Source organism: Scyliorhinus torazame, chromosome 12 (assembly GCF_047496885.1).
Source record: "Scyliorhinus torazame isolate Kashiwa2021f chromosome 12, sScyTor2.1, whole genome shotgun sequence".
In the NCBI taxonomy this organism is placed as follows: Eukaryota; Metazoa; Chordata; class Chondrichthyes; order Carcharhiniformes; family Scyliorhinidae; genus Scyliorhinus; species Scyliorhinus torazame.
Window position 1 is genome coordinate 194552926 of NC_092718.1, and position 27134 is coordinate 194580059.

Below are 27134 nucleotides of genomic sequence, written 5' to 3' on the forward strand. Positions count from 1 at the left end.
ATGTATAAGAGGCTTTCTGATGTAGGCAACATCCCATGACATCCACATTCGACATCTACTCATCAACTATTCTTGCCTCCACCCTGCACGGTGTTTAGGTCTGAGATGGCCTGAGGTGTGGAAAGGCACTTTATCTATACAGGTCTGCCTGTCTTTAAATTGTCACCGCACATGGCAGTAGCACAGCCTCATTTCCAACAACCCCCCCACCCCCCGCCCCACCACCTGTAATTGCCTACATAAAAATTGCACACCTGCCAACAGGATGCAAAAATCACTTTTGTACCAGCGTTGGAGCCCTTGCTAAATCAAGGCTATAAAATGTGCTGTGTGCACAACTGCTAAAGTCGCACCTTCAACTGTCAGCATGAAGTAAAATTGCAACCTAATACCGAATTCCTAAAAATATATGTGAAACCAAAAATATAAGGGAAGACTGTCGCTTTTGCCTGCATGGGAGTACTGCTTTGGAGTGCTAAAGTTGGAGTTTGGCGAGTGAGGAAACTTTAAGGATTAACCTAATTTAAGGGTTCATTTCTATCGAAGGTCTCGTCTTTTCTTTAATATAGCAATAAACTAAAAGTTGCTCTTTGGGTTCAGAGACATTGAGCTTTATTCCAGCTTTAAAACAAAAGTTATACAGGCTCACTGAGCAGCTAGTTAATTAGATTACTGGCTTAAAGTAGCACAGTGGTTCGCACTGTGGCTTCACAGCGCCAGGGTCCGGGGTTCGATTCCCGGCTTGGGTCATTGTCTGTCCGGAGTCTGCACATTCTTCCTGTGTCCGTGTGGGCTCCTCCGGGTGCTCCGGTTTCCTCCCACAAGTCCCAAAAGATGAGTTTGTTAGGTGAATTGCACATTCTGAATTCTCCCTCAATGTACCCGAACATGCACCATAGTGTGGCGACTAGGGGATTTTCACAGTACTTCATTGCAGTGTTAACGTGAACCTACTTGCGACATTAATAAAGATTATTATTGTTAGTAAACTGGTTTTCAGAATCTTGAATCAGTGAACATAAAAAAAGGCCATTTTCAGTGCTGCTGTGGGTTGCATTAAAGAGCTTAAGTTGGAGTTTGGTGAGGGAGGGAGTTTGGTGAAGAGGGAAGGAGCTTATCATTTTCACCTTTCTGCAGCCTCCAGTAGCTGGCTCTTATCTTGCTAATAGGAGAAGAGGTTGATTGGCAAGTTATTCTACTTATTCTCATTGCAATGAATCGAACGTTATGGTAGGTCTGTTCAGCAGAGTGGAATGCACATCCTGCAGTATGTGGGAAGCCATGGATGCACGGTGTCCTAGACAAATATATCTGCATGAAATGCTACAAGTTGTAGAAGCATGTTCGCTAGCTTTTCGAATTTGAGTGGTGGCTGGAATTACAGCTGTGCACAGAGAACTAGGTGGATAGCATGATTCGGGAGGTGGTCACACCACACCACATGCATGTAGTCTAAGTGATCTGGGTAGGTAGCGCAAGAGTCCCCAGCGTCTATCTTGCTTGCTAATCAGTTTTCCATTTTGGATACTGGTGAGGGTTATGGTCCCTCAGGGGTGTTCAGTCAGAGCCGGGTCAGTGGCACAATGGGTGGTGTATAATTTATAAAGTAGTTTTAATGGGGGATTTTAATTATCAGAGTGCATACTGGGATAGAGGTAGTGTAAAGGACAAAGAGGGACAAGTGATCCTAGACTGTGTTCAGGAGAGTTTTCTCCATCATTAGGTGTCCAATCCAGCTGGATCTTATACTTGGAATGGAGTTGGGCCAAGTGGTTCAAGTGTCAGTGGAAGAACATTCAGGATACAATGATCATCGTGCCATAAGGTTTAGGACAATTGTAGAAATGGGCTGACAAGTGGCAAGTTACATTCGCACCACACAAGTGTCAGGTAATGACCATCTCCTACAAGAGATGATCTAACCATCGCCCCTTGACATTCAATGACATTACCATCGCGGAATCCCCCACAACCAACATCCTGGGGGTTACCACTGATAAACTGAACTGGACTAGCCACATTAATATTGTGGCTACCAGGGCAGGTCAAAGGCTAGGACTCTTATGGCGAGTAATTCACCCCCTGACCCCCCCAAAGCCTGTCCACCATCTGCAAGGCACCCCAAGTCAGGAGTGTAATGGAATACTCTCCACTTGCCTGGATGAGTGCAGCCCCAACAATAAATCAAGAAACTCGACACTATCCAGGACAAAGCAGCCCGCTTGATTGCTCCTCCTTCCACAAACATTCAAACCCTCCACCACCGGCGAACAGTGGCAGCCTTGTGTACCATCTACAAGATGCACTGCAGTAACTTACCAAGGTTCCTTAGACAGCACCTTCCAAATCCGCAACAACTACCATCTGGAAGAACAAGAGCAGCATATACCTGGGAACCCCATCACCTGGAGGTTCCCCTCCAAGTCGCTCACCACCCTAACTTGGAAATATATCGCCGTTCCTTCACTGTCACTGGGGCAACATCCTGAAACTCTGTCCCTAACAGCGCAGTGGATGTACTTACACCTGAAGGACTGCAACGGTTCAAGAAGGCAACTCACCACAACCTTCTGAAGGGCAACTAGGGACGGGCAATAAATGCCGGCCTAACCAGCGACGCCCACATCCCGTAAATTAATAAAACAAAAAGGAAAGGACAATGGGCAGTCCAGAATAAGAATAATTAACTGAGGGACAGTCGACTCCAATGGGGGCAAGAATGAAACTGGGTTGGATAGATTGGAACCAAATATTGGAGGAAAGAATTGTAGCTGGACAATGGGCTACCTCCAAAAAGAAATGATTCGGGCACAATCAATGTTTATTCCCTCAAAAGTGAAAGGTAGGGCCAACAAATCCAGAGCTCAGCGAATGAAAAAAGGAGACAGAAGCTAAGATAAAGAAGAATAAAATGTGTTTATGGCAAGAGTCAGGTAGAAAATACAACTGAGTCAGGCTGAATACAGAAGGTTCAGAAGGGAATTAAAAAAGCAAATCAGAGAAGCAAAGAAGGATTATGAGAGAAGGCAGGCAGCCAACATTAAGGGGAATTCCAAAGCATTCCATAGGCATATAAATAGAAGGGTTGTAAAAGGAGGAGTAGGGCCAACTAGGGACCAAAAAGGAGACTTACATATGGAGGCTGAGGCATGGCTGAGGTACTAAATTAATACTTTGCATCTGTCTTTACCAAGGAAGCAGATGCAATTGTGGCAGAGAAGCAAACTCTATCATTAGAAGGGTTGGAAGTTGATGAGGGGGAGGCATTAGATAAACTGTCGGCACTCAAAGCTGGCAAGGCACGGGGACCGGATCAGATGCATCCAAGGATATTGAAAGGAGTGAGAGTAGAAATTGCAGGGACGCTGGCCGTAACCGTTCGTCTTCCCTGGACTCAGGAGAGGTGCCAGAGGACTGGAGAATTTTAAACAATATGCTCTTGTTCAAAAAAGGCTGCAGGGATAAGCCCAGCAATTACGGACTATTCAGGTTAACTCAGAATATTGATTGTGGGGGATTCAGCAATGGTAATGCCATTGAATGTCAAGGGGCAATGATTAGATTCTTTCTTGTTGGTGATTGTCATTACCTGCCACATGGGAGCCAGAAATGTTCCTTGACATTTGTCAGCCCAAGCCTGGATATTGTCCAGGTCTTGCTGCATTTGGGCATAGGCTGCTTCATTATCTGAGGGACCACAAATGAACAAAGAACAAAGAACAATACAGCACAGGAACAGGCCCTTCGCCACTCCAAGCCTGTACCGGTCATGTTACCAACCTTGGCTAAAACCCTCAGCACTTCCTTGTGCTGTATCCCTCTATACCCATCCTATCCATGTGTTTGTCAAGATGCCTTTTCAATGACGTTAATGTATCTAATGTTGCTGAATATTTGTGCAATCATAACAAACATCCCCATTCTTGACTTTTTGATGGAAAGAAGGTAATTGATGAAGCAGTTGAAGATGGTTGGACTTAGGACACTACCCTGAGGAACTCCTGCATCGATACCCTGGAGCTGAAATGATTGACTTCCAACAACCATCACCATCTTGCATTGTGCCAGGTATGATTCCAACTCACATTCTCCCCGTATTTGCATGGATTTCGCCCCCACATCCTAAAGATGTGCAGGGTCGGTGGATTGGCCACACTAAATTGCCCCTTAATTGGAAAAAATTAATTGGACACTCCAAATTTAAAAAAATGATATGATTCCAACTAGCAGAGAGTTTTTATTGATCATATCTTGATCCCAGATCAAAATAATGAGTTGAAAGCTGTCCAAATTCATTGAAAGAAAATCTTACTTTATTAACATATTCTCTTGACAAACTGGCCAAATTAACAGAACTTTCCAGGAATCAGAATACAAGCCGCCAAAATGGGCAATTTAATTTGTCACAATTGAACCACTCCAAATATCATTTTGTTCAGAGGGTTTAAGCAACAAAGCAGCTTTTTCCCCAAAGCACAGTTCAAACCAATGTAATTGTGAATCTCACGCTGCGAGTCCAACTTGGCAGATTTGAATTTCTGTGACGGAACTTCTGAAAATGCAAACGAGGACAGATCACACATTGATCCTGCACAAATGGCATCAAACAAGTGCTGCATGCGCTGGATGAACAGATCTTTTCTGTACCATTTTATTGGAGAACAATTTATGAAAAACAATAACCCCATTCTGAAAACCCAAATGGAACAGAATTGCTTGAAATTGGATTTTTTTTTCTGCCTTTATATAATTCCCTCAGGGTCTGTTGCGGAGATTGATTGTCGTGGTTAGGCGACAACTCACAGTGTCACGGAATCATGTGATAGAAAACAATCTCGACAGACCTTGGTCTTTTTTCGTCTTGCAATTCCCATGTTGCTGAATTCAGAGTGATTAGGATATCCAACCTTGGTCAGTCACACAATGAGCCCTTTGGTGCCAAATTACGCCAACCCCTAAACTGAAATCTGATTGAGGGATACAAGGGCCATCTGATATTCTGCGCTATGGTACTACCCACAGTTGAAGTAGACTTTTCTGTAGCACAGTAGTTTTACTTTAATAATAATAATAAAAATAGTTTTTTATGTTTATCTTGTATTTTTGCAGCAGTATTTTTTGATGAAGCAACTTCTCCAGCAAAAAGGACAGGTTGGAGTGGTCCGGGTGACTAGATTCAGACCACCTTAGCTGCCCCTGACTTTGGTATTAAACAGGCAGATCAAGGACGCAGGAGTGTGGAAGGTAATTGAGTAAGAAGTACCCTACTGTGATATTCTAACCCTCCGCAACCCAAAAAAGATAATTCTGTACCTGGTGTCTGCACAGTTGTAATTATAGTTGTTGTAATGATGGTCGTAGTTGTAGTTTCCTCATCAGCCTCACTAGCCGCTGATGTGACGGTGGCGTCTACAGCGGGGTCATTATGTCGCTCAGAACTTGGCCCTCGCATTTGATGCTTGTCTGCTCCAACAGTTGTGGTAACGGCTGTCGGAGTATCGCTAGTCACCACAGTAGCTGCCCCTTGGTGACCGAAGTGCCGAAAGACATTGGATTTGCTCCGAGGGGCCCCTGTCGCAATTGAGGGGCGGCCGGGTTCCGTTTGAACAAATGCAGTGTTGCTATTCTGGAACGCAGTACCTGGAATCTCGGGTGTCACTGTGCTCACAACGGGCGTTGTTAGAGAGTCTGTGGTGGCAGCCATTCGCACCATTGGAGGGGTTTTGCCTCCTTGTGTTGCACCAGTATTGTGGGCCAATGGAGCAGCATCTGTAGTCAAAGAAGCAGTGGTGCCCAAAGTTGTCATTGGAGAGGTTGAGGCCATTGTAGTGGTGGTTACATCAGAAAGAGCCGGAGTGTCATTGGTGACTATCTGATTAACCAAGGGATCCTGAGGTTCGTGTGACTGAGTAGTTGGCAAGGTAGGGCTCATTCTTATCCCCATTTTACTGGTAAAAAATGGTTCCTGACCCAGGAAATCCTTCTTCAGCAAAGCCTCATGAATGATTTCCTCCAGCAATGGATGATGGTTGTTGTTGTTGATACTGGGCATGGTACTAACAAAATGAAATTCCGCTTCGGGATCAGTGGTTGTCGCAGTCGTCCATCCAATTTCTGTCTCGCCATCGCTCTTTCCTTTCCCACTTACGGTATTCAGATCTTTGGACAGGTCTTTAAAAAGAAAACAAGAAGAACATGAGTCACTCCAGGATTACGAGGAGGAATACCAGTTTATCTTCAAAACTTACAACACCAGGTTAAAGTCCAACAGGTTTATTTGGAATCACGAGCTTTCAGAGCTCCTTTTTGGATAGATCCCGCGAGGCGTATTGGCTTCTGGGAGACCCGCATTACTGGCCATGCCACGCTCCTGGTCGAGCGCGACGCTGCCGTTAGATCGCGCCCTATGTAAAAGTTACCTATAAGAATGGTTTATCATATAGATTGCAACATTTAATTATATTCTTTAAGATGAATTTAGAAGGATTCCAACTATTAATAAAGTCATGCGCGTTGTTATTTAATTCATTTGTTGATCATTTATGAAGGAAATTAATTAAATTTTTAATTTCTGTTGTTGTGATGCTCTACCGCTTTCAAAAACCCAGGAGGTTGATGGAGGCAGATGATAATTCAGTTCGCAACATTATCAGAGAACCTGCTCTGATCATTAGCCTCAGCTCATTAACACAGCTTTACCCAAATAGCAGTGTTAACAGTGAAAGCAGAAGGAGATTGGACTGACCACTGAGAGCATTCAAAAATAAGGAGAGTTCACAAAAGGTAGACCAATAAGGAAAGAAAAATGGAATGAAGTTCTGTTCTTTGGCAGTGAGCGAGGGTGATGAGAAGTATCATAACATAATCATTTATTCTATTAATAATTCCTGGTTAACACCCATTTGACTATTGGGACAATAATAATAATCTTTCTTATTGTCACAAGTAGACTTACATTAACACTGCAATGAAGTTACTGTGAAAATCCCCTAGTCGCCACACTCTGGCACCTATTCGGGTACACTGAGGGAGAAATCAGAATGTCCAATTCACCTAACAAGCACGTCTTTCGGGACTTGTGGGAGGAAACCGGAGCACCCAGAGGAAACCCAAGGATTTTCCAAGGCTTTCCTTAATCTAAGACTATTCTTACCTGTAAAACACCAACAAAGCTGTTAGTTAAGTGATGAAATAAGGTGAACACAGAAATAAAGTGAGGTTTCAAAACCTTGGTTGACAACCAGTGATTTAAAGAGTTGACCACATCTAAATTTTCAGATGTTAGACCATAAGACCATTAGACATAGGAGCGGAAGGCCATTCGGCCCATCGAGTCCACTTCACCATTCAATCATGGCTGATTTCAACTCCATTTACCCGCTCTCTCTCCATAGCCCTTAATTCCTCGAGAAATCAAGAATTTATCAACTTCTGTCTGAAAGACACTCAACGTCCCGGCCTCCACCCCCCTCTGTGGCAATGAATTCCACAGACCCACCACTCTCTGGCTGAAGAAATTTCTCCTCATCTCTGTTCTAAAGTGACTCCCTTTTATTCTAAGGCTGTGCCCCCGGGTCCTAGTCTCCCCTGCCAATGGAAACAACTTTCCTACATCCACCCTATCTAAGCCATTCATTATCTTGTAAGTTTCTATTAGATCTCCCCTCAACCTCCTAAACTCCAATGAATATAATCCCAGGATCCTCAGACGTTCATCGTATGTTAGGCCTACCATTCCTGGGATCATCCATGTGAATCCCCGCTGGACCCGCTCCAGTGCCAGTATGTCCTTCCTGAGGTGTGGGGCCCAAAATTGCTCACAGTATTCTAAATGGGGCCTAACTAGTGCTTTATAAAGCTTCAGAAGTACATCCCTGCTTTTATATTCCAAGCCTCTTGAGATAAATGACAACATTGCATTTGCTTTCTTAATTACAGACTCAACCTGCAAGTTTACCTTTAGAGAATCCTGGACTAGGACTCCCAAGTCCCTTTGCACTTCAGCATTATGAATTTTGTCACCGTTTAAAAAATAGTCCATGCCTCTATTCTTTTTTCCAAAGTGCAAGACCTCACACTTGCCCACGTTGAATTTCATCAGCCATTTCTTGGACCACTCTCCTAAACTGTCTAAATCTTTCTGCAGCCTCCCCACCTCCTCAATACTACCTGCCCCTCCACCTATCTTTGTATCATCGGCAAACTTAGCCAGAATGCCCCCAGTCCCGTCATCTAGATCGTTAATATACAAAGAGAACAGCTGTGGCCCCAACACTGAACCCTGCGGGACACCACTCGTCACCGGTTGCCATTCCGAAAAAGAACCTTTTATCCCAACTCTCTGCCTTCTGCCTGACAGCCAATCGTCAATCCATGTTAGTGCCTTGCCTCGAATACCATGGGCCCTTATTTTACTCAGCAGTTTCCCGTGAGGCACCTTATCAAAGGCCTTTTGGAAGTCAAGATAGATAACATCCATTGGCTCTCCTTGGTCTAAACTATTTGTTATCTCTTCAAAGAACTCTAACAGGTTTGTCAGGCACGACCTCCCCTTGCTAAATCCATGCTGACTTGTCCTAATCCGACCCTGCACTTCGAAGAATTTAGAAATCTCATCCTTAACGATGGATTCCAGAATCTTGGCAACAACCGAGGTTAGGCTAATTGGCCTATAATTTCCATCTTTTTTCTTGTTCCCTTCTTGAACAGGGGGGTTACAACAGCGATTTTCCAATCCTCTGGGACATTCCCTGACGCCAGTGACTTTTGAAAGATCATAACTAACGCCGCCACTATTTCTTCAGCTATCTCCTTTAGAACTCGAGGATGTAGCCCATCTGGGCCCAGAGATTTATCAATTTTTAGACCTCTTAGTTTCTCTAGCACTTTCTCCTTTGTGATGGCTACCATATTCAACTCTGCCCCCTGACTCTCCTGAATTGTTGAGATATTACTCATGTCTTTTACTGTGAAGACTGACGCAAAGTACTTATTTATGTTGTCAATTAAGTTATATGCCATTCCATAAACAAGGCCTTCCAAAACACATTTATGTTGAAGTGTTTAAACAATGTACAGGCTAGTGCTATTAAAGTGTAGTCATTTATTTTTGAATTGATGGATGATTTTAATGGTCAGCAATAAATTCAATAGGGAAATAGAGAGAAATCTTGTTCCCTAAAGAATTGAGAAAACTCACCTCATCACAATGGAAAGGGTCATGGAAAATAGTTTAGATGCTTTCAAAAAGAAACTTGATGATGACAAAAGGAATGGAAATATATGCTGAAATGCTGATGTCGGGCAGATGGAAAGGGAAGGGACATGAGTGGGATATAAATACCATAGCTTAGTTTGGTCAATTGTTTTTTAATTGTTCACGACTAGTCCACCATTTATTGCCCATCCTTAATTGCCCTTGAGAATGCGGTGGTGAGCTGCCTTCTTGAACCGCTGAGTCCATGTGGTGTTAGGGAGGGATATTGAGGCAGGACAGTGAAGGCCTGCTTTTGTGCAGCACATTCCATGTCATTGTAATTTTCCTTGAACCAATAACGAACTTTGATAGGAATGGCTGCACTCCCTCACATCCTCCTGTAGTTTTGGGAGTGAAAAATGCATTGCGATCAATACATTCGCTGGAAGACACACTTTGAATGGGGTGATTTTGATTCAGCCGCTTTCATTTTGTCTTTCAAACCCAATCGTATATCCCTTCCTCGAGCACTAGAGACCTACATGTGATTCTTCACCGCGTAGAGAGAGAAAGGAACCGGAGAACTCATCAAAACAAGCTGAATGAAAATCTCATAACCACGGTTATTTGCACCAACAGGTCAATATCGCCATTGTGAAAAATGTAGACGGTGTCATCACTGCTAAGGTTTGTCATTTTCCTTTGCTGTAAACAGCTGGGCAGCAATATAGATCAGCCACTTGGCCTAGCTGCAAGATTAAAATCCAGATTTCATGCTGCAATGCCAGATGTTATCAGCACAGGTGCAGATAGGTTTACCTTCATGTGGCAATTGTTACACCTTTCCAATTTAGAATGATTGGCGAGCTATCAATTGCTTCAAAAGTGCGGCCATTAAACTGTGCTTAATCGATTGATATGAATGTTCCAGGAGTCTTCACTCTTCGAGTGTTTCAAAAGGTCACGCTTGTTAAACAAGGACGCTAAAAGGGTAAAATGTCATACTATAAATGTCTAATTGGATAGCTTACTGATTAAAATGTTAGATGTCTATTTCTAATGCCTTTTATGCTTTCCAGAATTGTATTACCACCCACTTATTATGCTGCTACATAGTCCTACCTCGTCTTTAGTAGGTGCTAGTATTATGTCAATAGCGGGAGAGCTTTTAGTCATTAAAACACGTACTCCTCACCATCGCTGCACAATTGCTTTACAAAATTGCCACCATTTCGTCTTCGCCACCTGTTCCTGTCTTTCTGTTCACTGCAGTGCTGTTCCCCAATATTTCAATCAAGAATTCAACTTTCTGAAACCTTTCAGATTCCGTTAGGATGAGGGATGGTTGTCCTGGAGAGCTGACTACTTTTGTCACTTTATATCAAATATACTCAGATGTAAATCGGAGCTTTCTTTGAAATCCTCTCCCCCCCCCCCTCCCCCCACACACACACACAAACACTTTCCATCCTATCCTCTCCATTTCAAGATTTGTAATTCAGATAAAAGTTGAATCTCACAGGCATAAATCAGCTAATATAAAATCAGAAAGATACATGATTAGCTTGACCCCCATCCCCTCGCCCCCCCCCCCCCCCCTAAAGTCCATCACTGCAATTTACAAATGGAATATTAAGAGCAATAAACATTCCTCTGGTTTATTCCTTTAAAAATTGTTTTCAGAATTACCATTTCGAAATTATGAGAACTGAAGATATTATCCCTTTGTGGTGATTGTCCCTTTAAGGGCCACACAGCAGAGTAAGAGTCACCTGACCTGGGTGACCATTCGTCTGCTGTATTGCCCGTAAAGGGACAATCACCACACCCTTCTAGCCAAATTAAAATATTGCAACACTGTAAATTCGCAAGGATTTTTCCACTGTCAAGAAAATGCAATAACTAAATTAGAAAAACATGGGCAGTTACAAAATAGAGAACACATGGTCTTGAAGAAGAAAAACGGCAAGACAAACAGTTCCCCCCCACTCCCCCAACTTTTAAGATTGTCACAAATTTTGGGATAGTCTGTTGCCAACTGAAAATAATCGGTCAACCGCAGACCCATTGATCAGCTTCCCTATTATGCAGAGCATGTAATAACTATCGTCATTACTTGCAGATTGATTTGGGTATTTACTCTTTCAGGTACTCAACGTCAGAGTGCACGCTGAAGCCTGAGTGCGATGAAAAGCCACTATAGAGTGGAAGATCTCCGAGTAACAGTTGAGGAATTAGAGATGGACGTTTGCGTCTACAGAAGTCATCAGTCAAATTACGCAGAAAAATTAAATTGCTTTTATGCTAGGCCACAAAAACATTCCTTTGAAATATTGTGTCAGGAAAGGAAGAAGAATTACTGCAACTAACGTAGCAGCCATTTAATTGGGTTCTGTCATAATATGCACTCATGTTCATAATGAGATACAGACAGGCAGTGATGGACACACACAGGAACCAATCACCACACAGAATACAGAACAACCAATCACCAGGCAGGACACTACAGGGTACATTACCAGTATAAAACACACGAGGCAGGAAGGCTCGGCCTCTTCGCACTGGTGATAGCTGTAGCAGCAGTCAGGGTGCAATGTACAGTCAGCACCTACTACACATGGCACAGAGCAAGTCTGGGCAAGCCAGACCAAGGTTAGCAAGCTTAGATTAATAGAGTGTCGACCCACAGCGAACTATGTACATTACTCGGCAAGTTCAATAAAGCAGTGTTGAACCATCTACAGTGTTGGAAGCCTGTTTTCAAGTGATACTGCATCGAGTTGCAGTCCGTGTTAATCCAGCATATATAACATATCAGGTCCTTGGCACGTGACTCCTGAAATGTGTTAGTTTTTCTATTGCTCTCCTATATGACTCCAGTGGGAGATGAATGGGAAACCCAAGGAAGGGGCAGTTTTCTGGGAATGAAGGGAAAACTTGTGCCTCCCATTTGCAAATGATGGCTGGGGAGCTAGTGCTGGAATCCAAGTACTGGTTTCCAGTTCCCACTCCTGAGTCAGGACCCAGAGTTTGCACAAAAGTCGTGACTCTGGGCGACATCAGCCTCTACAAGAAAGGGTCTTGGTGATGAAGTGGATATAGGGTGAAAAGTCTGCTAGTCCCTAGGTGGAGGGCTGTTGTCGGCTGCAAAGAGACATTGATAGGATGCAGAGCTGGGCCGAAAAATGGCAGATGGAGTTTAACCCTTATAAGTGCGAGGTGATTCATTTTGGTAGAAAACATTTGAATGCGGATTACAGGGTCAACGGCAGGGTTCTGAGGAATGTGGAGGAACAAAGAGATCTTGGGGTTCATGTCCACAGATCTCTGAAGGTTGCCACTCAAGTGGATAGAGCCGTGAAGAAGGCTTATAGTGTGTTGGCGTTTATTAACAGGGGGCTTGAGTTTAAGAGCCGTGGGGTTATGCTGCAACTATACATGACCCTGGTGAGACCACATTTGGAGTATTGTGTGCAGTTCTGGTCACCTCTGTCTTGTTATGCTCTAGGCGTAGCATAAGCGGCTTCCTTGTGGTGCATTTGACAAAGGAAGGTTCAGATGTGGAGATAACTTCAATACGTTTATTAAACTATTTACACTTCAACTACTCGGGTTCGCCACTACTGTTAATCCTTCTATAGCTACTCAGACTGACTAACCAGTCTGCTACAATCCACGTGGTGGGTGTAATATTGAATCAACCCTGTGTCTCTACTCACTGACTGTCTCCACTGGAAAGAGGAAGATCATGTGTGTTGTGTCCTTTATATATGGGTTGGTGTAATGCCCTCCTGTGGTCGTGTCACCTCTGTGTGTATCGTGAATGCCCATTGGTTGTGTCCTATCTAACTGTTCTATTGGTTGAGTGTCAGTGTGTCATGTCTCTGGTGCTCCCTCTAGTGTCTAGCTAGTCTACATGTATTTACATTAACCCCTTGTGTCTTGACAGTGATGCATATCACCACATCCCCCTTTTTTATATGTTGCATATTTTCTGTACACTTAAAGAAAACTGAACAAAAAACAGGTAGATAAGTTATGGTATGTACAAGTCATGAGAACAGTGATTAAATAATAAGTCCAAATCAAATGTGCGAGTCCAAAACCCTTCAATCATCATGGTCAAATGTCTCTCTTGATGGGGTGGTGAGTTTGATGGTGGCATGTCCTTGTAAACGCTATCGGTGTCCCTGTGTATCAGGAACCAAGAACTGGTCAAATCACTTCGCTGTCTGATGCAGAGTCTTTTTTGGGGATGTTTGTGATGGTGATGTTGGATGGCATCTTGTAGCTGATAAGTCGCTGACGTTGAAGAGGTACCATCAACAGTATCATTTGAGGTCATGTATGTGCCATATGTGGAAGTTGGATAATATATGCACACTGGTTTTGGCCAAATGCTGTGTAGGAAGAATAATCCTGATGAGAACTGTTGAAGCTTGTCGAATTGGAAACAGAATTGCTGCTCGCATAAATACCGGGTGATGGTGTGAAACTAGAACCTTGCATCTGATAGGAATATGCCGTCTGGCCAGGCTGGGGTGCAGCAAATCCTGGGCTGTAACTAAGGCATCCAGTCTGCAGTGCAGATTGTGCTTGCGGTCGTTCTCTTTCGGTTTTGATTCCATAAGTGGACGATCCGTAGTGCTGGCCTGTTTGAGAATATGCTGCATAGACTGCTGGCTGCTGCATTCCTGAATACTGGGTTTGTCCAGCATAAGCTGCCATTGACTGCACTGCTGGTGTGGAAAGAATGTGTGGGTATGGCTTGGAAGGATATAGCTGTGGTGAATATTGGTGTATTCCTCTTGGACTGTAGCTACTACTTGTTATTACTGACCCAGTGTAATTGTCAAGTGATCCATCTCCTGTCGTCGTCGTCACCCTGAGCGTGCAGTCACTGAGTTTGCGGCACTCCCTGTCTGGAGTAAAGTCCGGCTTACATGAATCAGAGTTGGACTCCACCTGGAGTCTGGTCTGTTTTAACTGAGTCAGTGTTGGTTTGTTGGTGCTCCTTGTCCGGAGTCTTAGTAGGTTCACTGGAGTCAGCTGAGATTTCTTGAAGCTCCACGTCTGGAGTTGGAACATGCAGGAATGCATTGAATTGTGGAGAGGTTCGAGCGAATGAGGTTGGAAGTAACGTGGTGTCACCGGATTCACCAGCGGTCTCACAGTGATCGTCGAGTGCCTCTGTACACACTAGCTGAGGTCTGTCACATTGCACATCTTGCATGGGAAGTGGGATACTGTCGTCACTCATCTCACATACCGTGGGTATAGCCTCAGTAGCTTCTTGTTGTTCACTTGGGCTGGGTATATTGTCAGCGTCTTCTCCTTATGGCTCATACAATGTGGGTGGACCGTCATAGTCGCTGTGTTGTTCATTTGGGCTTGGACTGTCATAGTCACTTTGTTCTTCACTGGAGCATGATAGACCGTCATGGTCGTCTTGCTGTTTACTTGAGCATGGCAGACTTGCATCGTCTGCTGCTAGTTGGTTAGAGGAGGTTGCTAGACCCTCATGGTCTTGTTCCTGCAAGGACTGCGCTTTGGAGTCTTGCGTTGCTTCTATGGTGGAGGCTGTACACGAGCTCGCTGTGGAGGCTTGTGACACTGGAGTCACTTCTTGTTCGTGCAAGGACTGCGCTCTGGCGTCTTGCGTTTCTTCAATCGTGGAGTCTGTCCACGAGCTTGCTTGTGACACTGGAGTCACTTCTTGTTCATGCAAGGACTGCGGTGTGGAGTCTTGCGTGTCTTCTATCGTGGAGTCGGGAACCCTTAGCGGTGCGTGGACCACTCTCTGTGTGGCAGCAGGCCGCTCTCTGTGGGCTTGTACCGCTCTCTGTCTCTTGGTGTCAAGCCGCAGTAAAACCCTGCACTCACGAGTCGGGTTGTCACATATGCTGGGCTGAAGATCCTCAAATCCGAAGAACGAATCCGCGTCTGCGTCGGATTCAGTACGGGGGTCACCATTTCTAATGAAAAGATCTTCGTCCGAGTCGTAGTCCTCTAGGACCATATCATCACTGTTTGTGTCGGAGCTGGCATGGGGCTCACGATGTCCAGAGAAAAAATAAAGGTTGGTGTCATAGTATTCAAGGTCTGTGTCATCGCTTTGGGCAGTGCTAACTGCTTGTTGCAGGGTTTTGCGGAGGTTACTTTCAGTTCCTGGTTGAATTTGAGGCATTGTGCTGTCATTCCAGGTGAAAGAAGCTTGTTTTAGGCTTTAAGAGATTTTTTTCCTGATTTGGGACATTTCCCCTTTAAATGGGCGTGGTCCGGGGCCTCAACGTCATGACGCACGTGACGTCAGATGTAGGAAGCGTTTGCGCATGCGCATATCGCGGTTACTGTACGGGGCCGTTTTCGTAATTGCACCTGCGCGGTTTCTCGTGCATGCCACACGGACCTTCCCCTTCTATGCGCTTCTCGCGCAACTGCGCATGTGCAGTACCTTTACAAAGATGGCCACCAATCAAAATTGTTCTCTGCTCAGGGATCTCGGCCTCGTGGTGAGTACTGGCGCATCTCTTACCGTTTTCAGCTGGTTGGAGTGAGTTTTCCTCACAGTATTTCCCAAATTTGTCCAGGACTGCCTGGAAGTCGCTCCTGTTTTGCCATCCACGTGGTGGGTGTAATATTGAATCAACCCTGTGTCTATACTCACTGACTGTCTCCACTGGAAAGAGGAAGATCATGTGTGTTGTGTTCTTTATATATGGGTAGGTGTAATGCCCTCCTGTGGTCGTGTCACCTCTGTGTGTATCGTGAATGCCCATTGGTCGTGTCCTATCTCACTGTTCTATTGGTTGAGTGTCTGTGTGTCATGTTTCTGGTGCTCCCTCTAATGTCTAGCTAGTCTACATGTTTTTACATTAACCCCTTGTGTCTTTACAGTGATGCATATCACCACAACCTCATTATAGCTTGATCTTGGTTTCGGACAATGCTCGGCACAACATCGAGGGCCGAAGGGCCTGTTCTGCGCTGTACTGTACTATGTTCTATGTTCCCTGCTCGTTGGGTCAAAGGCAGGCAAATGCCCTCAGGACAAACAAAAATAATTTTCAAAAAGAAATTCTCGATGCCAGTTAGGTTGGTCTCCAAAGGTGGTGGAGGGGAATCATAAACTTTTCAAGCCATCGTCAGTCGGGGCCAGTGTTACGTCTGCAGTGACCAATGAAATTCAGGTGATTTCTCACCTTGTCAATTCTGGTGGGAAGGGTAACGGAGTGTCACGAGGGGAACAGACACGAGAAAAGCTCAGGACAAAGTAAGAGCTTCCATCTAGCGCACGAGAAAAGGGAAGCCATGAATATTAACATGATTGATATAAACAGGCCACGGTTTGAATTAGGGCAAGCTCGCATATGGGCAGATGTGTCTATTCAGATTTTCTGTTTCTGCACAAGGGAATATTCAACCATTGCAAAACAGAAAGGAGTTACGCAACGTAGATTATGGTGAAAAAACTGTCGCCATTCAGCCCATCCCTTCCATGCTGTGAAGTTTAATAGGACTGCATTTAATAGGAGTCTTGAAAGTTTATAAAGCTGACCAAAATGGGAAATGACTGTACTACCTTGGACTGTACTGGACTGCACATTAGTGCTAACCTACGTTCACTATGCATAATGCTATGGGCCTACATGATCAGTCCTGTTAATGAAAAGAAACTGTTTTCTCCAGTATGGTGTTGGACATTATACAGGAATCGGAGGAACCAAAGCAGTTGAAACAAACCATGTTGGCATTAATAATTAGTGAACCATTATGCTGGGTGGAACATTAACCAGGGCACACAGCAACATTATTTCGCACTGAGGGGGTGAAACCAGCAGAAATGGGTTTATAATGAAACGGATGCCAATTTTTCACTGCGCCTGGTCTTCTCTCAAGTGAAGTTCACAGAGTATTGATGGGCGGGATGTCCATCCTCACTTGGCAGAGATCCTGCCCTGCCGGATGGGCGGCCAATTAGACAGTGATGCACGATCAATGACCACTAAAGCGAGGTTGTAGTCCAACTGAAGGCTTTGGGGCGTACTGGGGATTAGGGTGGAGAAGATGGACCCTCTCGACCAACGGGTCCGACTTGTGCGCCCGCATGTGTTTTCGGAGTAGGATGGGTCCGGGAGCTGCCAGCCAGGTCGGGAGCGAGGTCCCAGAGGAGGACTTCCTGGGGAAGACAAGGAGACGTTAGTGAGGTGTCTGGTTGGTTGTGGTACAAAGCAGTGACCGGATGGAGTGGAGGGCATCTGGGAGGACGTCCTGCCAGCGGGAGACTGGGAGATTCCTGGACCGTAGGGCCAGTAGGACGGTTTCCAGACCGTTCCGTTCTCCCTCTCTACTTGTCTGTTACCTCGGGGCTTGTAACTGGTCATCCTGCTCTAGGCGATGCCCTTGCTGAGCAGGAATTGACGCAGTTCGTCGCTCATAAAGGAGGACCCCCTATCACTATGTATGTAGGCGGGGAACCCGAACAGTGCAAAGATGCTATGGAGGGCCTTGATGACAGTGGCTGCGGTCATGTTGGGGCAGGAGATGGCGAATGAGAACCAGGAGTACTCGTCAATCACGTTCAGGAAGTAAGTGTTGCGGTCGGTGAAGGGGAGGGGGCCTTTGAAGTCCATGTTGAGGTGTTGAAAGGGACGGGAAGCCTTTATCAGGTGCGCTTTCTCTGGCCGATAGAAGTGCGGTTTGCACTCCATGCAGATTTGCCAGTCCCTGGTGGCTGTCCTGGTCTCCTCGATGGAGTAGGGCAGGTTGCGGGTCTTGATAAAGTGGAAAATGCGAGTGACCCCCGGGGGGCAAAGGTCCTCGTGGAGGGCTCGGAGGCGGTCCACTTGTGCGGTGGCACATGTGCCGCGGGACAGGGCATCAGGAGGCTCGTTTAGCTTCCTGGGATGATACAAGATCTCGTAGCTGTAGGTGGAGAGTTCGATCCTCCACCGCAAGATCTTATCATTTTTTATCTTGCCCCGCTGTGCATTATCGAACATGAAAGCAACCGACCATTGGTCAGTGAGGAGAGCGAATCTCCTGCCGGCCAGGTAATGCCTCAAATGTCGCAGAGCTTCTACTATGGCCTGGTCCTCCTTTTCGACTGAGGAGTGGCGGACTTCGGAGTAATGGAGGGTACGCGAGAAGAAGGCCACGGGCCTGCCCGCTTGGTTAAGGGTGGCCGCCAGAGCTACATCAGAAGGGTCGCTCTCGACCTGGAAGGGGAGGGACTCGTCGATGGCGTGCATCGTGGCCTTTGCAATGTCCGTTTTGATGCGGCTGAAGGCCTGGCGGGCCTCTATCGACAGGGGAAAAGCTGTGGATTGGATCAGGGGACGAGCCTTGTCCGCATAGTTGGGGACCCACTGGGCGTAGTAACTGAAAAACCCAAGGCAGCGCTTCAGGGCCTTGGAGCAGTGAGGGAGGTGGAACTCCATAAGGGGGCGCATGCGCTCAGGGTCGGGGCCTATAACTCCGTTTCGCACTATGTAGCCGAGGATGGCTAGGCGGTCGGTGCTAAACACGCATTTATCCTTGTTGTATGTAAGGGTAAGGATCGTTGCGGTCTGGAGGAATTTTTGGAAGTTGGTGTCGTGGTCCTACTGGTCGTGGCCGCAGATGGTGACATTATCGAGACATTGGAATGTTGCCCATAAACCGTACCGGTCAACCATTCGGTCCGTCTCACGCTGGAAGACCGAGACCCCGTTGGTGACACCGAAGGGAACCCTTAAGAAGTGATAGAGCCTCCCATCTGCCTCAAAGGCAGTGTATTTTCGGTCACTAGTGCGGATGGGGAGCTGGCGGTAGGCGGACTTAAGATCCACCGTGGAGAAGACCTTGTAATGCGCGATCCTGTTTACCAGGTCGGATATGCGGGGGAGAGGATACGCGTCCAGCTGCGTAAACGTGTTGATGGTCTGACTGTAATCGATGACCATCCTATGCTTCTCCCCGGTCTTTACCACCACTACTTGAGTTCTCCAGGGACTGTTGCTAGCTTCAATGACTCCTTCCCTCAGTAGCCTTTGGACCTCTGACCTAATAAAGATCCGGTCCTGGGCACTGTACCGTCTGCTCCTGGTGGCGACGGGTTTGCAATCCGGGGTAAGGTTCGCAAACAGGGAAGGCGGGTCGACCTTAAGGGCCGCGAGGCCGCAGACAGTGAGGGGGGGGTATAGGGCCGCCGAATTTGAAAGTTAGACTTTGGAGATTACACTGGAAGTCTAAACCTAGGAGTGTGGCCGCGCAGAGGTGGGGAAGGACGTAGAGCCAGTAATTTTTAAACTCCCTTCCCTGGACTGTGAGGTTTGCTACACAAAACCCCTTTATCTCTACTGAGTGGGAACCGGAGGCCAGGGAGATTTTTTGATTAACGGGGTGGATGAGGAGAGAACAGCGCCTTACCGTGTCAGGGTGTATGAAGCTCTCCGTGCTCTCAGAGTCGATTAAGCAGGACGTCTCATGCCCATTGATAAATACAGTCGTTGTAGCAGTTGAGAGTGTTCGAGGCCGGGACTGATCCAGAGTCACCGAGGCTAATCGCAGCAGTTGTGTGTTCTCTTTGGGCAGTGTGTGGTCAGCCGAGCTGGGGTCCTGGGGGCCCATCCAAGATGGCGGCTCCCATTGGCCGCACATGGCTGGGGGTGCACAAAATGGCGGCGCCCATCCATCTAACGTGGCGTCCGCGGGACAAGATGGGGCCCGGGGTCCGCACATGGCCCTGGAGTAGGAAGATCGCGGCGCCCGCTGGCCGCACGGGGACCGTGGAGAGGTTTGTGGTGGTGGTCCGCATTCGCCGCCGGAGACTGCGGCAACCGCACGGGCCTGGCATACCACCACGAAATGGCCCTTTTTACCGCATCCCTTGCAGGTGGATGCGCGGGCCGGGCAGTGCTGGCGGGGGTGCTTGGCCTGCCCGCAAAAGTAGCAGCGGGGCCCCCTGGGGTTGCCAGGCAGCCTTGCAGCACAAGCTTGTGTGGGGATGGGGGATGTCTCGGGGTCGGCTGCGGAGGGGTTCCACGCTGCCCAGGGGGCTGCCGCGCAGTCGGGAACATAAGCGCGGGCGTTTCTGGAGTCCACATCCAAGGAGCCTGCAAGGGCCCGTGCCTCCTTGAGACCTAGAGTGTCTTTTTCCAGCAATCGCTGGTGGATTTTGGAGGACAGCATACCTGCCACAAAAGCGTCCCAGACCAAGCGTTCTGTGTGTTCGTTCGCCGAAACCTGCGGGCAGCTGCAGTTTCTCCCGAACACCAGGAGTGCATGATAGAATTCTTCCAGCGATTCCCCAGGGATTTGTCGCCTCGTTGCTAGCAGATGTCGGGTGTAGACCTGGTTTACCGGGCGAATATAATGTCCTTTTAGCAGCTCTATTGCTGCATCGAAGTCTTCCACTTCCTCGACGAGTGTATAAATCTCCGGGCTCACCCTCGAGTGCAGGACTTGCATTTTCTATTCTCCCGTGGGTGAGCACAGCCACACTCCTTCAAGCCAGTGCTTGAAGATTGCCGCTGAGTTCGCCGCGTGGCGGCTGAGTTGCAGACACTCTGGCTTGATTCGGAGCTCCATCCTTTTAAATCTAGCTTATTAAATTGATGCACAATCAATGACCACTAAAGCGAGGTTGTAGTCCAACTGAAGGCTTTAATAAGCTAGTTGTTTCCCCCAGCAGCTCAGGTACAGAATGAAGGCTGCTGGGGCGGCACGGGATCTTATACCCAGTCTAGCAGGGTGGAACTACCATACAGCTTGACCAATAGGAAGCATACAATGTCTACCAATGGTGTTCCAGCATTACCAGGTACCGTAATACCTCTTCACAGACTACCACAGACAGGGCGGCAGCTCTCAGGCCCAGTGCTGCAATGGCCTGAAGATGCACTACAGCAACGTGCCTGGGACAAAGCGTTGGGGCAGGCATGTGGACCATGTAAGTGGTAGGAGTTCCGGGAAGGGATGGTTGGGACACCTGGGGGGGAGAGGGGGTGCCTGCCCCCCTCCCCGTCAACCCCTCTCCATTTTGTAATCTACTCCAGCCGTAAAACACAGAGACAACCACTCTCCCTCGGTTTCGAGCCTCTTGTACACCTGATTTTAGTTGCTCCACCATTGGCAGCCATATCTTCAGCTGCCTAGGCCGTAAGCTCTGGAATTCCCTCGCAAACCTCCTCCACATCTCCACTTCACTCTCTCCCCCCTTTACGGCACTCCTTAAAACGTACCTCTTTGACCCATCCTAACATCAATTGATGCCCCCTTGGGGGGCCAAATATATATTGAAAACACTCCTGTGAAGCGCATTGGGACATTTTACATTAAAGGCACTGTATAAATATAAAATGAAGCTGTGTTATGTTGTGAGCACGACACACTGAACACTCTGCATCCCGTACCAGATCGATTACATACCAGAGTTTTTATCTTTCAAAGCATTATCAAACAGTATGACACCTCCTGAATAATAAACATCCATGAGAAATGTCAAACTAACAGGTCTAGAATTTTCAGGGTAATTTTGACATTTTTCCCGAAGCGTGGTACGTTGGTACATTGGCGAGACCATGCAGACGCTGTGACAACGAATGAACGGACATCGTGCAACAATCACCAGGCAGGAATGTTCCCTTCCAGTCGGGGAACACTTCAGCAGTCAAGGGCATTCAGCCTCTGATCTCCGGGTAAGCATTCTCCAAGGCGGCCTTCAGGACGCGCGACAACGAAGAATCGCCGAGCAGAAGCTTATAGCCAAGTTCCGCACACATGAGTGCGGCCTCAAACGGGACCTGGGATTCATGTCGCATTACATTCATCCCCCACCATCTGGCCTGCGAAATCCTACCAACTGTCCTGGCTTGACACAATTCACACCTCTTTAACCTGGGGTTACCCCATCTCTGGATCTGTAAAGATTTAATCACCTGCTAATGCTCGCATTCCAAGCATTGTCTGGCATCTTTGAATCTGTCTATATATATGTTTCTGGAACATACCTCTTCATTCACCTGAGGAAGGAGCAGCGCTCCGAAAGCTAGTGACATCGAAACAAACCTGTTGGACTTTAACCTGGTGTTGTAAAACTTCTTACTGTGCTCACCCCAGTCCAACGCCGGCATCTCCACATCTTGACATTTTTTAGCAGGGCAGTAACTACTTTCCAACGTTCTCACAACAAACTACTGTTTTAATTAGCAGTGTAAAATTCACTCAATTCCACTTAATTCTCCCTTCACTTCCTTGTACTTTTGAATGCATTCTGGTCGGTCCAGTTGTCTTATAAATATTCATAAACTCCATTTTTTTTAATGACCCCTTCATTACTGATATTTATTTTCTAATTTGCTCGTATATAGTTTCTCATTTTCTCCGTGAACTTGGATGCCTCTCCTGCCCGCTAGCTGCCAGGGGAAAAGCATTATTATTCCACACAATCAAAACTTCTGTAACAATGAATCATTTGAAACGTCCATATTTGCGTATCTCTCATCATCTCACTCTCCTGAGGCCCAGTTCCTTCTTTAAACCTTCGTCTATTGGGAAGCCCCGAAAATAGATTTTATTATTTCTAACATGTCTTGCAAAGTCAGCAATTTTTGTGCTTTGTCCAAGGATTATTTTTAATAGAAAGTCATTTTTAAACTAGCCCCAGGTAACCACAGAATTGCATTACTTATCTACTTCTTTTATATATTTCCTTATCTACATAGGTAATCTTCCAATAATTTGACTTGCTTTTACATTGCTGAAACACCTTGGGGGTCTAAATTGAAATAGGCGCTGAAAAATGGACGGTTATCTCTTGCCAACTTGGTGTGGCTAGTTCGTTTGAATGATCTTTGTGTCCTATTAGTGCTGACCACATTGTTCATTCGCTGGATACATCGACAGGAGGCCAATAACCTTTTTAAAAATATATTTCCAATTAAGGGGTAATTCAGTGTGGCCAATCCACCTACCTACACTGCACACCTTTGGGTTATGGGGGTGAGATCCATGCAGGCACGGGGAGAATGTGCAAACTCCACATGGACAGTGACCCGGGGGCGGGATCGAAGCCAGGTCCTCGACGCCGTGAGGCAGCAGTGCTAGCCACTGCGCCACCATGCCGCCTGGGAGGCCAATAGTCTAAGCGTCATGCACCTCGTTCCAAACATTCACATCCTTCACCTCACTCTCATACTCTTAGAAATGTCAAGCAAACCGGCCAAGTATTTTCAGGATAATTTGGATTTTTTTAGTGGGGTCGTAACTACTTTCTAATGTTCTCTCAACAAACCACTGTTTGACCAATGTCAAGCAAACCTCCACTTCCTTGTATTTTTGGATGCATTCAGGTGGAGTATGTGAATGTTTGGTAAGAGGCCCGAATGTGGGTCCAAAGTGCCCTCTTCCCTCCTGTAGATACAGGACACCTCCCTTTGTTTCTACCTTCTCAAGACCTGCCCTGCAATGGACTGTTCAAAAGTCATACAGCCAACCCTACCCCCGGTTGTGCCATTCGTCAGTCTTTCCCAGGTTAGATTTGCTTCAAACATGACTGCCAGTACCCGCTCCTTCCAGAAGGCACCTTCCCTTTGTCATGTGAGAGTACCTTTAAGAAATGGGTGTTTATCAAATAGCTGCAGTGGATTTACCTTTAAGAAATAGGGTTCATCAAATAGCTGCAGTGATGTCAGATTGTGGGTGGAGCTGGGCTGTCTGTCTGCTTTCATTTTGCTTTGGGCTGGCAGCTACAGGGTGCGTTTGGTTTCGTTTTGCAGATTGGGAGCTGCATCCAGAGAAACAAGGTGTAATTCTGATCTCTCTCTGTATGAAAAGAATGCCTTCAGATCACTTGCTAATTTAACAGTGATAACTGCTCTCAGTAGAGAATTTAAACCTGCTGTCTTTCTGTAAAAAGCGTATTTTGTCTTATGGATGTTGCAAGGAAAGATTAAGGGTTACTTCTTGAGTAACTTTGGGGAGGTATTTGAGTTGATCGTTGATAAGATGTTTACTGTGTGTGTTTAAAAATGTTAACTGGATTCATAGAATAAACATTGTCTTTTTGTTTAAAATACTTTAGCTCTCTGTTGCTTCACACCTGTAAAGTGGGACCTTGTGCTCCTTATTACCAAAATCTATTTAAAGTTATGGGTCAGGTGAACTCCATGATACACTTTGGGGTTCCTAAACCCTGGCCCGTAACACCTTCAAGAGGGTAAAAGCAAATTACTGCAGATGCTGGAATCTAAAATAAAAACAGAAAATAATGGACAATCTCAGCAGATCTGACAGCATCTGCTGAGAGAGAGGAGAGCTAACGTTTTGAGCCTGGATGACTCTTGGTTTTGCCAAGAGTCACCAAGCACCTTTTTCACCACCTATTTCCATTTACTACGTGCTACGCGCATCACATCCACATCTCACAACTTGCACACACTGACAAACATGATCTCCACACCAGCCAAACACATTTCTATACACACACTGGCACGTTTCTTTTTTAAAAAACGTTTCCAATTGAGGGGCAATTTGGCGTGGCCAATCCATCTACCTTGCACATCTTTGGGTTGTGGGGGTGAGACCCACGCAGTCATGGGGAGAATGTGCAAACTCCACACGGTCAGTGACCTGAGGCCAGGATCGAACCTGGGTCCTAGGTGCCGTGAGGCAACAGTGCGAATCACTGTGCCACCATGCCTCCCTTACTGGCACATTTCGTGCTCTTTTACAGAAAAAGTTGGCACACAACTGGAGACAGTCAGAGCTAACCAGAGGGGGAAAGATGAACCTCTATATCCGAAACTCTATGAAGTGGATGGTGCTGATCATCATTGATATGGCAATTGGTCAGACTAAGGTCAGTGGTGGGGCTGAAACCAACACAGATGACAATGCCCTCATACTAATCCTCCTCGTATCCCATCTAGAGAGGGGGCTCAAAAGCTGCTGGTATCATGGACCGCTGCAAAATGGTGCATCATGGCTGCTGCCAGGATACTGGGTATTAACCTGCATGATTCACTGCCAAATGGCACACTGGACGTCGAGGGACAGGAATCCCTTTGGGTCCCGATATGGGGCAGAGTTCGGATGTGGCACACGGACAGCAATATTTGTGCAGTCAATATCACCCTGAACATAGGAGGTCTTTCATCCTAAAGAAGCCATGCACTTGCTCTGCCTGCTTGTCTCAAGCAAGACAGAGTGAAATGTATTTAGTCCTCATTTAATAAAGAGCCTCAGTGAACTCCATTAAACAACAGTGATAGAAATTTGTAAAATGTTACAACCATCTCCAGCTCGAGCCAGGAAAGAGTCAGATGCATAATAGCTTATTGCCGTGGTCACCTACACACCCATTGAAAATAAAGTCCTTGCCCTGCTCTGAGGTACAGTTGCAGCTGTTGCAGCTGGCAGATTTCAGGGAGGACATTTTTAATGAAGGGCAGACATTTCACACATATTGACCCTCACTGAAATTCAGGAAGTTCAACAGGTAAGAGTTGAAAAAGCAGAAGGTGCATTTTCATACATTGTGTTGGCACAGATTGTATGTCTGCAACATCATTTCACCACGTCCTCTCTGTTAAAATCCTAACTTCACTTGTTACTTTAACACCGTTAAAATGTAGCCCTTAGGGGTGCGCGTATATGTGGACGATATCATCATCTGGTCCACCACTCCGCAGGAGCACATACATCGTCTCCAACGCGTTTTCGCCCGCATACGAAACAATGGCCTGTGCCTCAACCGCGCAAAGTGTGCCTTTGGCCAGACCGAATTGAAGTTCCTGACGGACCATCAGGGGTCCGTCCCGATGCGGACAAGGTGAGCGCCATCACAGCCATGCTGCGGCCGGCCGACAAGAAAGCTGTACTACGATTCCTGGGCATGGTCAACTTCCTCGGGAAATTCATTCCCAACCTTGCTTCCCACACAACGGCTCTGCGCCATCTCGTAAAGAAATCTACAGAGTTCCAGTGGCAACATACACACCAGCTGAAATGGGAGAAGCTCAAACACAAACTTGCCACCACCAGTGTTCTTCGACACGTCTCGTCCCACGAAAATCTCAACTGATCTACACTCCAGGGAAGGACCTCATCGTGGCGGATACCCTATCCCGAGCAGTGAGTACACCACCAGATGCGGAGGGGTTCGTATGTCAGGTTGAGGCACACGTGGCTTTGACAGCGGCAAATCTGCCGGCTAACGACCCCAGTCTGGCCCGCATACGCGCAGAGACAGCGGCCGACCCCCTTCTACAGCGAGTGATGCGCCACATGACGGAAGGTTGGCTCAAAGGGCAGTGCCCCAGTTCTATAATGTGCGAGATGACCCAACCACCATTGATGGGATCCTTCTGAAGCTAGACAGGATCGTCATTCCGCACAGTATGCGCCAGATGATTCTCAATCAAATACACGAAGACCACTTGGGAGTCGAGAAGTGCAGACGGAGGGCCCGAGAGGCGGTATATTGGCCGGGCATTAATGACGATATTGCCAACATGGTACTCAATTGCACAACCTGCCAGAGGTTTCAGCCGGCGCAACCTCCTGAGACGCTTCTGCCCCATGAGCTGGTGACGTCCCCCTGGGCGAAGGTGGGTGTTGACCTATTTCACGCGCTTGGCATGGACTATATTATCATCATAGACTACTTCTCCAATTACCCAGAAGTCATACCCCTACACGATCTGATGTCGTCTGCAGTCATCAGGGCCTGCAAGGACACCTTTGCTCGCCACGGCATTCCGATGACTGTCATGTCGGACAATAGGCCCTGTTTCGCCAGCCGTGAATGGTCGTCCTTTGCCGCATCATATGGTTTCACACACGCAACATCCAGCTCTCTACATCCACAGTCAAATGGAAAGGCGGAAAAGGGCATTCACATTGCCAAGCGGCTCCTCTGCAAGGCTGCTGCTGCCGGATCGGACTTTCACCTCGC

The 27134-nt window shown here is 46.7% G+C and overlaps 1 protein-coding gene across 4 annotated transcripts in view; it reads right to left on the minus strand.

Annotated features, from left to right (window-relative positions):
• Positions 1-27134, minus strand: part of sez6b (seizure related 6 homolog b) — a 1259716-nt gene that overhangs the window by 660694 nt on the left and 571888 nt on the right. For all 4 annotated transcript variants that reach the window (XM_072469583.1, XM_072469584.1, XM_072469582.1 and 1 more), the window contains exon 2: positions 5314-6171. In XM_072469583.1, the coding sequence (XP_072325684.1) occupies positions 5314-6171 (858 nt within the window). The remainder of the gene's footprint in view (positions 1-5313; positions 6172-27134) is intronic.